Source organism: Sebastes fasciatus, chromosome 11, assembly GCF_043250625.1.
Source record: "Sebastes fasciatus isolate fSebFas1 chromosome 11, fSebFas1.pri, whole genome shotgun sequence".
NCBI lineage: Eukaryota > Metazoa > Chordata > Actinopteri > Perciformes > Sebastidae > Sebastes > Sebastes fasciatus.
The window spans coordinates 26,537,047-26,550,506 of record NC_133805.1 but is presented as its reverse complement, the minus strand read 5'-3'; the positions used below and the strand labels follow the sequence as shown (position 1 = coordinate 26,550,506).

The window sequence follows — 13,460 nt, the reverse complement described above, 5'->3', positions numbered from 1 at the left end:
TGAAAAGCTGTAGACTGAAGTCTTAGCTTATTACCTACCCTTTTTACATTAAGTATTTTGTGCACTTCTTATAATATTTGTACTCTGAAAAAAATTAAAGAAAGAAACAAAATGATATATATGTATATCACATATACCCAAAAAGTCCCAAATGTTCATACCTCAGTTTTGTATTTGTTTATTTAACAACACAATGACATTTTTAAACAGTAAGAGTAACAGTGCAACGGTGCAGAGTGCAAGAGTGCTGGAATAAATATGGAATGATTAATATCACAGGTTGCTTTATATACATGATGTAGGTGGATATGACAGTATATACAGTGGGCTTAGATTTATATTGACAATGATGATATTTACCTGTCAAAAAAACTGTCAATTTAAACTATAAAATATATAATTTACAGGTAAAGTTGACGCTTATTTTTACAAGGTGATCGCACAGGGATTTTTCCTGTGGAAAGAAACTGGTTGTTTTGGCGTACAGTGCTCTGTAGCGCCTACCAGAGGGGAGAAGCTGAAACAGGTCATGTAAAATATCTTGGACTCAATTTTCAGACTAACTATTAATTTCAATTTCTGGTTGTGTTTCAATTTGCTCATTTAACATTGAGATGGCCGAGCTGTAATCATGCGACCTAAGGTTTGAAGAATAAAAGTAAAAAAAAATGTTTTTACTTTTAAACAATGTTCATTTTTTTTTGGGGGGGGGGGAATTGATGCAATCAATCCCAGTACATAACTAATTTCAGACGTAGCCTTGGATTTAAACCCCTACTAGACCAACATACTTTTTTTTACTTTTAGTACGGACTGCAGCTGCCCTTTTCAAATATGTACTGTTGCATGCAGTATTCATACAATTGGGACATGCTACTTCTTCATGACATTGCACCTTGAACTTTGACCCTCTTATATTATATATCACCCTCTCATATATCTGCTGCCTCAGAGGATTGTGGGTCAGAACAGCCAGAAAAGCATGTTGGCTTGCATACTGCAAAATGTGACCGGATGTAGTAGGACATCCTGGTATTTTTGGCATACTGCATTTGACATATTATGTGTTGGGACATCTTTTTCTGGCGTATTAAAGAGTATGGTAGGATGGGTATTGGAACGCACAGCACGTTTGGAAAGAGTGGCAACATGTCATCCTGAACAGCACGTCGGGCATTTTTGGTTTCAGGTTAAACTGGCAACCAGCAGGAAATGGACGCAAATGCACCACTCACGGACAAAAGTAAAAGTAGGAGTCTTTTCTTGGCACAATGTAGTTTACAGGTGACTGTCCAGAGAAGACAGACAACGGTACTAAAAACACCAGGCAGAGACTAAGTTGAAAATCCAGAAGCAAAGTCAATAACACTAAATTAGAGAACAATTGCTGGAACGCTCACTGAAACAGTAAAGACAAACTGGCACAGACAAAGGGGAGCACACAGACTAAATACACAAGGGAGGAAGGGTAATAAGGGACAGGTGAACCTGATCAGGGTGGGGTAGGTAATCTCACTGGCGGGAAACACACGAGGGCAGGAAGTGAAGTATCTGAACCAAAGGTGAGTATACCAAAATAAAACAGGAAATAATACGTGAAAAAATAACCTTAGACACAGAACTGGGATGTAACAGGATGAGGTTAAGAGCAAATAGCCTACTACATACTGTATATGGCAGCAACTAAAAGAGCAGATGTTAGCAGCCTGAAGGGGCCAGGACATCGAAACCTACAAGCTCCGGCTGGTGGGCGATGCTTGGTATTTCCTCAAGTGATCTCAACATGGCTGCCGAGTCACAAACTTTCTCATTTTACAGCTAAACAGTACACTACAAGATGTTTCCGAAAACATTTGAGGTGAGAAATAGGCATTACAGTAACAGAATATTGATTCATATTTGATCAGCGCTGCCTAGTTTGACCGTTTGATCGGAGTTCGCGAGTGATTGACAGCTGCTCAGAGACGGCAAGGCTCCAGCTCGTCTCTGATTGGTTGATTTCCTCCGGTCTGTGAAATCTTGCAGATGCAATAAGGAGCACCGGAGGAAACAGAGGCACATGATTTTTTTCAGATTAACTGTCTCATGCACTACTTCCAGGATATAGTGTCTTATAAAAATACCTTTTTTTAATCATATTTGCTCCAATTCTACACACTGCTGCTTTAACCTTTCGAGGTCAATGCCTAACCTTAACCATCTCACAAGAGTTTCCCAACTCATGGGTTATCATCTATACACAACCTTCCAAAAGCCATCCTAAAGTAGCCTGGTTCCTATCCAAAACCACTGAATTGCTGCATACATCTCAGATATTTTCAGCAATTCAAAAAGTAAACGAAATAGCAATTTAGTCTCATTATCATCATCATGGTGAAGCCCCATGATCAGACTGTTTACAGCCGAGCTTGGTAATGGTAGCAGCAAGAGTTTGCATGACACGGCTAGCAAATTAGCAAGTGAGCAGTGCAGCATTAGGACAGCAGAGCAAAAGAGGGGATGGAGCAGTCTCAACAGACCTCCTTATTGCAAAGTCTGTGTTGTATATAAGTTAAAGTGGAGGATGTCATGTGTGTTGTCTACTTGAACAAGGCTTTAAGCGTTGTGTCAGGTGTGGCGGAGACACTCAAGTGACACCACAGTTTCATCACTGATGATTTTTCTGCTCGTGTCACCAGAACTTGAAACAATAGGATCTGACAAGCTCTGTTCTAGAAATTAGGATGCTTGCCAGACCATCACTGCCAGCAAGCCATAAATGTTTCATGTGGTGCTGATATGGTAATCATTGGATCCCTACAATGACACCTTGTGAGAGTTGGATAACGATGGCTGTCTTTCAGGCCTGTGTGACGCTGGACTCGGTCCAACAGCTGAGGCACAGCCTGAAGTGTGAATCTACCGCTTAAAAAAGGCTGCGTTGCACCCAATAGGTGGGTAAAAGTCTCAAAGATGAGCGAAATAAAGGCGTCCTCCAGGCATCATGCAGACATACACAGCCTCTACTGGTATAAGATGCATTCCTCCGAGTTAAATATGCATTGCGTTTCATGAGGTTTGTGGGTCCAGGTGCCCGTCAGTGGCACAGACCCAGCTGGAGGATGTGGCTGACTCGCTCCGCTGGCGCTCAGGCTGGCATACTAACAGAGCCAGGGGTGCTTTCACAGTGAGTTGAAAGAGGCTGGCGCCGGTGCCACACACCCAGGGTTCAGAAACACGAGCTCCAGCTGCATGTCCACTAGCTCGCACATTTATAGCTAAAGAAATGAAGAGACTGGAAATCTAAAGTTTTTAACCTGCAACATGGTTCGTGACAGGAATATCGATCTCATGACTCATCTCCCTCTCGGTGCGTGCGAGTTTAATTGCTGAGGTGAAAAAAAAAGAAGACATTTTCCAATCACAAGGGATGAAGCAATAAAAGGCCAACATGTCTAAAAGAGCTTAACGTATTATTTCTCTGAGGCTTGTGTAAGCTTTTTATTAAAGTGAAACAATCTTGTCAGACACCTGTTGTTCTTGTGGGGGGTATTTATTGTTGGCCTATGTCAGCACACTGTAATCTCTGGCTAGAACATGGCTGTATTACCAGTGTGACCTATTCTTGGTCATCATAATTTCCTGAGTGTGTGTGTGTGTGTGTCTGTGTGCGTGCGTGCGTGAGAAAGATTGGAAGAGGGAGAGGCGGTGAAATTGACGTGTGTGTGTGTGTGTGTGTGTGTGTGTGTGTGTGTCCAGTGATTGCAGGCACCCTTCAGCCATTTCAGTTGAGGTTTTTTTTTTTTTTTTTTTTTTTTTGACACCCAATGTCATGCAGAACAAATCGCCTATTGCTGACACCAGTGATTTCTTGTCTCCAGTGCTGAGAAGTGTGTGTGGAGGCAAAACAGTTGGGTCTTACTGACGGGGAGTTGGACATTTCTGTGATTAAGTGGTAATAACCCAGGACGTGACAGGGAAACAGGGGACTTCATTGGTCACAGGGCGAGAAAAAACTGCACACCCTTGGGTCTATGGGCTATTTTTTGAGAGAGTATAATCACTTCAAGAGTTTTGCTCCAAAAAACTCCCTACACTGGCATTTAAGCTCAAATTTCAGCAAGAAAATTCAGTTTTACAGACTGCATCATTGGTGTTTGTGGAGTACTAAAAAGTGATTGACACACATAAAAAAAATTAGAGTTTAAAAGCAAAGAGGACTCTCATCATCTCACCACCTTCGCCACGCCTGCCTTGAATTCCAGTGTCTGCCTATGGGCTTAACCCACTAATTGTGGCCTGAGTTCCTATGGTATTGTTGCATGCCTGTGGTTTGGTTTAAGGCCACAGTTATATTAAGACCTGGGTATTTTAACATGTATAATGGAATACACTATCAGCTCAGATAATCCTGGATGTGTGTGCTGTAGTCTGATTTATTGTATGTGTGAGGTTGGTGAGGCACAGCGTTTCACTCTTTGGAAAATATGCAGTTTGAGAAACGGTGCTCAGTGAGTTTGAATCAAAAACAAGAGATGGATGGAAACAAACAATAATTAAAAGATGATGTTTCTGTTGGAGTATACTGTATATAATAGTTATTTGAGCACTTGCAGACAGGTCTCTGGTGCTGTAGGTGGCTCCTGTGTGAGGTATAAATGGTGTTGTGGGGACATCTACTGGCTGATGTGAGAGTAGGCGAGGAAGAGTTTTTCTACTGTAAACCAGGCTATTTATTCCAATAATACTGGTTCTGTGCAATGAGATCACGGTGCCCTTATTATACCTTTAGTTCTCTTATTATAACATTATTCTGTTAATACTCATACTCAATAAAATTTTTTTTGTGATTTTACTGTTCAGGGTGATAAAAAGGGTTTTAGAAATATTAAGTCATACATCTAAATTACCCCATTACAACCCTCTTCCCTAATAAATAAAATAAATAAAATAAATAAAATAAATTAAATAAATTAAATAAATTAAATAAATTAAATAAATAAATAAAATAAAATAAATAAAAATAAGAATACCAAATAAAGGGAAAACCTGCAGAAATAAATAAATACATAAATATAATTTAATAATAAATTAATAAATTTAAAATAAATACAAAATAAATGCCAAATAATAATAATAAATGAAATAATAAAATATAATAATAATAATACATTTAAAAGTTGATCAAAATAAATAAAAGCTGAAATTAAATAGAAGAGTAGATAGATAGGGGAATTAATACAAAAGTAAATGAATGAAGAAGCAAATTAAAACAGAAATATCAATTTATTTCACATTTGATCAATTAAGTAATGCCGACATTTATTTTTTACTATTATTTTGATACATTTAGTGGCATATTTATTCATTTATCGAGTCATTTATTTTCTTTTATTTATTCTTTTTTTCATTTTGGCGGGTACCGCCCTCCACTCTTATTAGGGTAACAACAGTGCATAATAATATAATAATGCCTCCTCTGTAAACACCTGCTGACAGACAGATATACGCAATATACATGATCACACTGTATAAAGTTGGTGTTTGTGTGAAACAGCTCCTACAGAAGCACAGACAATCAATTAACCATTAATTAGATCAAAAAGAGACTGTAGGCTACTGTACATGCAGCAAAGGCTCCTGCTGCAGCTGATGGCTATAGGTATTTACTAAAAAATAACTTTACACATGCTGTTAACAGTTGTTAGTAACTAGTAATTAGCATGAATCAAGAATGAATAAACCAGTCGCAGAGTGTGTTTCTCATTAGTCTAGAGACGCATTCAGGTGCTGCAGGAGTTTCTGAAAGTTTATAGAGTGAAATGAAATATACAAATTACTAATCACACAGAAGTCCAATAATTACCCTGCACTATACTCATTTTAACAGTATCTTCTGCTTTATATTCACCTTTTTAATAGTTGTGTATCACAGCTGTTACCCTGCACTATATTCACTTTTAACAGTTTTCTTCATCTCCTTGTATTTTTATATCTGGTATATATTTTTTTGTACTCTGTACTACTAACTTTTTTACTGCCTTTTTACTAACATGTTTTGCACTATGGAACTGTGATGCTGGAAACTTGAATTTCCCTCTGGATCAATAAAGTTACTATCTATCTATCTATCTATCTATCTGTCTGTCTATCTATCTGTCTATCTGTCTGTCTGTCTGTCTGTCTGTCTGTCTGTCTATCTATCTATCTATCTATCTATCTATCTATCTATCTATCTATCTATCTAATTAATATCATCCTTTACTGTCAATCATCTCTCTCACTCACTCACGCAGCCGCGTGCACGTACGTGCGTGAAAGTCATGGTAACAGAGCGGTGACGTGACGTCAGAGCTGCAGGCCTTAATAACTTCTCATTCTCACTTGGACTTCACATGAGTTGATGCAAAACTTTGTCTGCTGACAGCTGAACTCACTGATAACTGATCGACTGGACAACTTCTGTTGGAAAACAATTTGTTGGATAGCTGAACCCGAGGAAAACGGAGAGGAATCATAATCATAATATAATATAATATAATATAATATAATATAATATAATATAATATAATCATAATCATAATCATAATCATAATCATAATCACTTTAACAACTTTGTTGAAAACGGAGAGGAGTTATAACTTCACCTGTTGTTATAAAGTGACCTGCTGCTGCCATTAAAATGTTGTTTTATGGCCCCCCCATGATGATGGAGGAGCACCTGAACATCTACTGGTCTGACTCTTGGAACTACAAAGCAGGTAAGACATCTTCTAATATCACACCTAACTTATCAATTCATCTTCTTCAGATACTTAAAACAGCTTTTTGTATCAAAAAAATATTTAAATTGATGAAATTTAACATGGACATTTAGTCGAACGGTCAGTCCACCTTCTCACACAAAAAGTGCAATAAACAAGTGCAATACCACAATCATATATCTTATACTGTATATACTGTATATGTTCTTAATATGCCTTGTACAAAGTATTTCCTTTTATAATTGTAATATAACTTATTATTTTTAATGGAGCTTCTCAGCAAAAAGCATTTCACACATCTTGAAACTTGAATCTTGAACATTGTGAAAAACACTTTTTGATGGCAACAGACACATACAGGATGTTTTTTTTAGTGTTGAATGAACATTAGATGGTAGAAATGTGCAGATTTTCCCGGGTCCTGCAGAATGTGTTGACTGTGGTGTAGTGATATGAAAACAATGTTGTTTTTTGGTTTGAGGGAATATATTTTTACTAATTTGTTGTCGATGATTTGGGGGAAAAGATGGCGACTGGGCCATTTTTTAAACAATGCCAAAAAGTCAGTTTATCTTGTGCATCATTATCACCATGGCGATGATGGAAAGTTGAGGTGAGCTCATGACGTCAGCACGTCAGAGCGTGCAGGTGTAAACAAACCAGAGCCTGTTCTTCTAGATAGATAGATAGATAGATAGTAACTTTATTGATCCCGAGGGAAATTCAAGTTTCCAGCATCACAGTTCCATAGTGCAAAACATGTTAGTAAAAAGGCAGTAGTGCAAAGTACAAAGTACAAAAAAATATACCAGATATAAAAATACAAGGAGATGAAGAAAACTGTTAAAAGTGAATATAGTGCAGGGTTACAGCTGGGATACACGACTATTAAAAAAGTGAATATAGTGCAGAAGAGACTGTTAAAAATGAGTATAGTGCAGGGTAACTCCAGTAGCTTAGTCTATGAAAGTGCTTAGTCTATCACATCTTCTATGTGGAGAGTTGAGTTGGTTTGTTGTGATTGTTGAAGCTTTGCTCCAAATGGATCCGGAGCTGTGACCGGATCAGTTCAAGTTCAAAGTTTAGAAGTGTTTTATCCTGCTTTTATTTTCCATCTTAATGTTTTTTAATAGGTTTTTATCTTCATTTTCATGTGAAGCACTGAGTCCATGTAATGTCTTTACTGTTAAGCACTTTGAACTGCATTTCTTGTATGAAAGGCGTTATACAAATACAGTTTATTATTATTATTATTATTATTATTATTATTATTATTTAGTAATAATAGTAGTAGTAGTAGTAGTATTAAACGTTGGTTGAATAACAATAAGTATTTATTGTCCACCACATTTGTGAGGCACATATTGTACTTCTTGCTCCACTACATTTATCTGACAGCTGTAGTCACCAGTTACTTTGCACATTAAGATTTTGTATACTAGACCTGTGATCAGATTACTAGATATGATTCCTTGTTACAGATTAAACTCCCCAAATGTATGTAAATGTAGCCATTTACCAAAAGCTGCTTACGTGTTAATGCATCAGTACTAATAATCCAATAATATAATATGTGATAATATATCACCTACATCCTGCTGCATGATAAATACTTTGACTTTGAGATACATTTAGCTGAGAATACTTCTGTACTAAATTTTTTAATGCAGACCTTGTAATGGAGTATTTTTAAACTGTGGTATTGCTATATTTAAGTATGTTACGTATGAGTCGATAACGTTGCTTTAATAGAAACGTGGTGTGAATAGTAATTCTGTGAACACTTTCTAATAAACATAATTTATAAATGGTAAAGTTAGGAGTTCATTTAGTTAATAGTTATTTTACTGTTAAAAACAATGAAATTATAATTAATAATGTTTACTAATTATTAGTAATGCTATAATGTATGTTATTTTATCATTAGTTTGTGTAATATGAAATAATTTGTTTATAAATCATATAATGTATCATAGCTGATAAGAGACGATAACAATTACATTCTTATTACATTATTTAACTATTTATTATCAGTTTATTGTTGCACACATTATAACATTTCATATACTATATTAAGTATTTGTTAGTGATTACCAAATGATTTGTAAACCTTTAAGAAATTGTTTGTAAAACATCTATAAACATTACGTATATGGATGGACCATAAACCAATTATTAACCATTGACAAAGTATTAACTATCTATCTAAATAATGCTTTACAAAGTATTTATTAATAACTTAACAAAGTAATATAATAATCAGTTGCAACTTTATAATAGCCATCCAGATAATGTGTATAGATGGTTTACAAACCAATTATTAACCATTAACGAAGTGCTACAAATATCTGTCTATGTAATATTTATACATGTTTTACAAACAATTTCTTTAAGGTTTATCTTAATCATTAACAAATACTTATACATATATATATATATATACATATACATATGTATATATATATATATATGCATATATATATATAGGATATAAATGTTACCATGTGTGTAACAATAAACTGTTAAAATAACATAAATTATAGTATTACTAATAATCAGTAAACATTATTAATTAGCATTTCATTGTTTGTGAAGAGTAAAATAACTATTAACTAAGTTTAATTAACTATCAATTTACCATTTATAAATGATGGTTATTATAAAGTGTTTCCGTAATTCTTATTCTAGCGTGAATGCAGCATCACATGACTCTCATCCTGTCATGTGATCAAAATAGCAGCGACAGAACTGCACAGTATTTGGTATTACTTTTAAATGTGGTAGTAGCAGCTTGTGTGTTGGCGGCTTTTCTACAAGGTACTTGTGATGCAGCTGCAGTACAGTATTCACAGTTAGTGTAGCTATATGGGCATAATTCCGCCTTTAAGCCTGATTTCTGCGTAAAAAGTACAGAATGTGACCATTTTTTTACCCCCAGGTAAGGAGGAGGAAGAAGAGATCGCCGGTCTGGATGACGGAGACGTCCTTGGCCTTCTTGGTCTGAATGATGAGGACGTTCTTGGTCTCCTTGACATGGACGATGAAGCCCTTCTTGATCTGCTCTTTCTGGACGTTGAGGTGCACTTTCCTGGTCTGGATGACGAGGCGGAGGTAGACGTTGCTGGTCCGGACCATCATCTCTACGAGCCTCGCAGAGATGATGGAGAAGGTGAGAGGGATGGTTTGTCTTCACAGGTTTGACCGGCCCAACTGTGGCTTGTGGTGCTGTACAGTATTCATAGAGTTAGTGTAGGTACATGGGAATATTCATGTAATTTACATGGTCAAAAATGATTCATTGGGTAAGCTGTACGCCTCCTATGAAGCCTGTTTTATGGAAGTGTAATGTGACCTTTTTATATGTCTTCCTCCTCAGGTGTGGAAGATAAAGGAGATTCCAGACCTCCCTCTCCTCCACACAAGCAGTTCCCACCACCGGACTTTGGGATGGGCTGGAGACGACAGGATCCTGCTGCACACGTTCCTGCTTTTTATCCTGCTCTCCATGCTGACCCTTATTCTTTTCCCTTCGCTTTTCCCCCTGCTGCTCCTTATGCTGCCCCTCCTCCTCCTCTTGCTTGTCCCTTTGCTCCTCCTTTTGTTTGTCCCTATGCTCATCCTTTTTCTGATCCTTTTGCTTGTCCTTTTGCTGCTGCTGCTGCTCCTCCTGTTGATCCTACTATTTTTTTCATGCTGATCCCCCATCCTGATGTTCCTGTGCAGGTTTCAGGTGCTGGAGTAGTCGCTAAGACCTTTGGGCCACCCTCACTTTCCAGCCTCGGCTCCTCCAAACGGAGAAGAAGGGAAGAGAGCGAGGAGGAGCAGGCTGCTAAAAGGCGGAGGTGGTTTGAGGAGCTATACTAACTCCACGGTGAGTTACAAGTCTAACAATCCTCCTTGAGTCATCAGAGCCTTCAGTACAGTATGTTCACATTTACCCCTTCCTCACTATGACACAGGTATCACACCAAAGCATCTGGCAGGACGGCTGCAGTGACCCTCTCCACCAGTGACGACTGGCCTCTCCGTCTGGCAGGACTAGTTATTTTAGGGTTAGCCTTTGCATCTGGCAGGGCTGTAAATCCTCTTGGTCCTGTGTTCAAATGGGCACAGTCTCTTTCTCTCACCACAGCAGTAGTGACTCCCACTGAGTGGTCTGGGCTATGCACAGTCTACTGTGGATCTGGTTGGCTTAAACCTCCCAGTGAAGCTAGCATGTGGCTGTCTCCCCAGGTCAACAGTGACTGGACGACACTACACTGGGAGAGAGAGAGAGAAGAAAATTGGGAAAAAGCAGCAATAACAACTAGAAAACAAACATCTTCCCTCCAGAAGTGAACATAAATCTGTTGCACACTGGCCTGCTAGAGGTCAGTGGTATTAGCTACAAACAGAAGAAGCTGGAGGTCAACCCACCAACCCTGGATTTAAACTAAACTACGGCCACTTCATATGGCCGAAGAAAGGTAAGTACAAGTATCTGACATGTGAAGAAAATGACGTAGAATAGTCTCTAATATAGAGACAGAGAAAGTAATGTATGTTATTGTGTGAACCTGTTTGTCCATAAAGTATTACTTAGTCAATAATTCAAAGATGAATTATTATGCTCACTATTTTCTTGTCTTTCTCTCCCCTTATCTTACCTCACCACCTGAGCTACTACTGTTTACTCAGGACGAAGGAATGAGTATGAGCTTCTGACCTATTTATTAATATGATATCACTTTTTATTTTATTATTTATTATTTGACTGTTTAACTAACCAATATATGTCGTTCTTTCCTCTTACTTAGCATCCGCCACCTGAGCTGTTGCTCAGGTGATGGATGCTCGGACGGTGAAAGTGAGTATGAGCTTCTGACTTGTGACCTATTTATACATATAATATCACTTAACCTTATTTGACTGTTTTACTCATCATTATTTTTCGTTCTTTCCTCTAACTCCATCTGACTCCATCTTACTCCATCTGAGGCTCAGACGAAGAAGGTAAGTATGAGCTTCTGAATTGTAAAGAAAGTGACTTAGAATAGGCTGCGATCTAAAGAAGCTACACACTATTTCTGCACCTAATATCACTTATTTTGTTATTCAAACATTATTTATCTGTTTCATCAACCATTATCTTTTGTTCTCTCCTGTTAACCCATTAAAACCACCTGAGCTGCTGCTGTTCAATGGATGAAAAAGGTATGAGCTTTTGAATATACATTAGAGACAGCCATATATGTTATCATCTAAACTTGTTTTTTCTTAAAATAGGCTGTGACATAAAGACAGATTGTGTAAACTACATAGTGTATGGATTCTTATTTAGAAGTTCAGAGGTGATTTGTCTGTCTTACTCACCATTATCTATTGTTCTCTACTCTTATCTTACTCCACCACCGCTGAGTGTTCCTGTAGTTCAGCGGCTCCTTCACGACAGAGAAGTAATGCTTATTTCCGACCAGGTCAGATGGATGACGGACCACAAGAAGGATTGAACAGAAGTGAACGCCTGTGTTTTCGTGCACTAAGTAAGCTGCACATTAAAGGAATAGTTGGGAATTTTGGGAAATATGCATATTCGCTTTCTAGCCAACAGTAAGATGAGTGGTATCAATCCTCTCATCTAACTGTCTGCAAGAATGTGAATTAGCGTGTTTCGAAAATGTTGAACTGCTCTTTTAAGATTACAAAAGTAGCAGCAGTGACATAAAGTGGCTAAAGCTAGCATGCTAATGATTCTTATACCATCTTTAATAATGTCCCATTGCTTCAATAGTGTTAAAGATGAAGCCTACACTTGTTTTCTAGACTCAGATAAGCTGTGACACTACTGATTAATGCAGATTTATTTAGACATGAATTTGTCTGCAGGCCAACACTTCATAATTCACTATTATAGCTGAAGTTTGGGAGACAGTGAGAGCAGACTGAGAGAAAGATCCACATTCCTGACTTTTTTTTCATCTCACAGGGCAGGACTCTTCCTGGATCCCCCTGAGAGTGGACGTCAACCAAACCACACAAAGCCAGCAGCATCACACAGCCAATGTGATGTGAGGAAGCTCCAGCAGCACAGCAGTCCACTCGGCACACTGAACCCGCCTTCAGCACCACACTTTCTACACTCCACTGCTTTCATGTTGAATTCAGTTAAATAAAAAAAAATACTCAACATGTAAAATGATCCTGTGTTATGTCACCTACTGATGTTGGGTTAACAGGAATCTTCTTAACCTTTTGCACTCCATCCCTCTTTTTCATAGACCCATTTTTGTCTTTTTAACGGGGGTTCAGGGAGTGTTTAGAGGGAGATAGCAGGTCAACAGTAGATGTCACATACAGACGTAGGCAAAATTGTTGGTACTCTTCCGTTAAAGAAAGAAAACCCCACAATGGTCACTGAAATAACTTGAAACTGACAAAAGTAATAATAAATAAAAATTTACTGAAAATGAACTAATGAAAATCAGCTGTTGCTTTTGAATTGTGGTTCAACAGAATCATTTTAAAAAACAAACTGATGAAACTGGCCTGGACAAAAATTATGGTAGCCCTAGAAAAGATTGAAAATAATTTGACCATAGGGACATATTAAACTAAGGTGTGTCCTGTAATTAGCATCACAGGTGTCTTCAAACTTGTAATCAGTCAGTCTGCCTATTTAAAGGGTGAAAAGTAGTCACTGTGCTGTTTGGTATCATGGTGTGTACCACACTGAACATG

General features: G+C 37.7%; 1 protein-coding gene across 1 annotated transcript; it reads left to right on the top strand.

The window, feature by feature from the left end:
* The first annotated feature begins 6,682 nt into the window (after nucleotides 1-6,682).
* LOC141777162 (uncharacterized) lies at nucleotides 6,683-12,957 on the top strand. Its single transcript, XM_074651197.1, has 6 exons — nucleotides 6,683-6,740; nucleotides 9,682-9,912; nucleotides 10,120-10,614; nucleotides 10,703-11,936; nucleotides 12,153-12,199; nucleotides 12,709-12,957. The coding sequence occupies exons 1-3, from the start codon at nucleotides 6,683-6,685 to the stop codon at nucleotides 10,605-10,607; spliced, it is 777 nt and encodes a 258-aa protein (XP_074507298.1). The 3' UTR covers nucleotides 10,608-10,614; nucleotides 10,703-11,936; nucleotides 12,153-12,199; nucleotides 12,709-12,957.
* The last annotated feature ends 503 nt before the right edge of the window (nucleotides 12,958-13,460 follow it).

Excerpts from the sequence above, each read along its gene's own strand:
- LOC141777162 (XM_074651197.1), top strand. The coding sequence starts at position 6,683 with ATGATGATGGAGGAGCACCTGAACATCTACTGGTCTGACTCTTGGAAC. Across the intron at positions 6,741-9,681 it reads CTCTTGGAACTACAAAGCAG|GTAAGGAGGAGGAAGAAGAG; the intron begins GTAAGACATCTT and ends TTTTACCCCCAG. Across the intron at positions 9,913-10,119 it reads TCGCAGAGATGATGGAGAAG|GTGTGGAAGATAAAGGAGAT; the intron begins GTGAGAGGGATG and ends CTTCCTCCTCAG.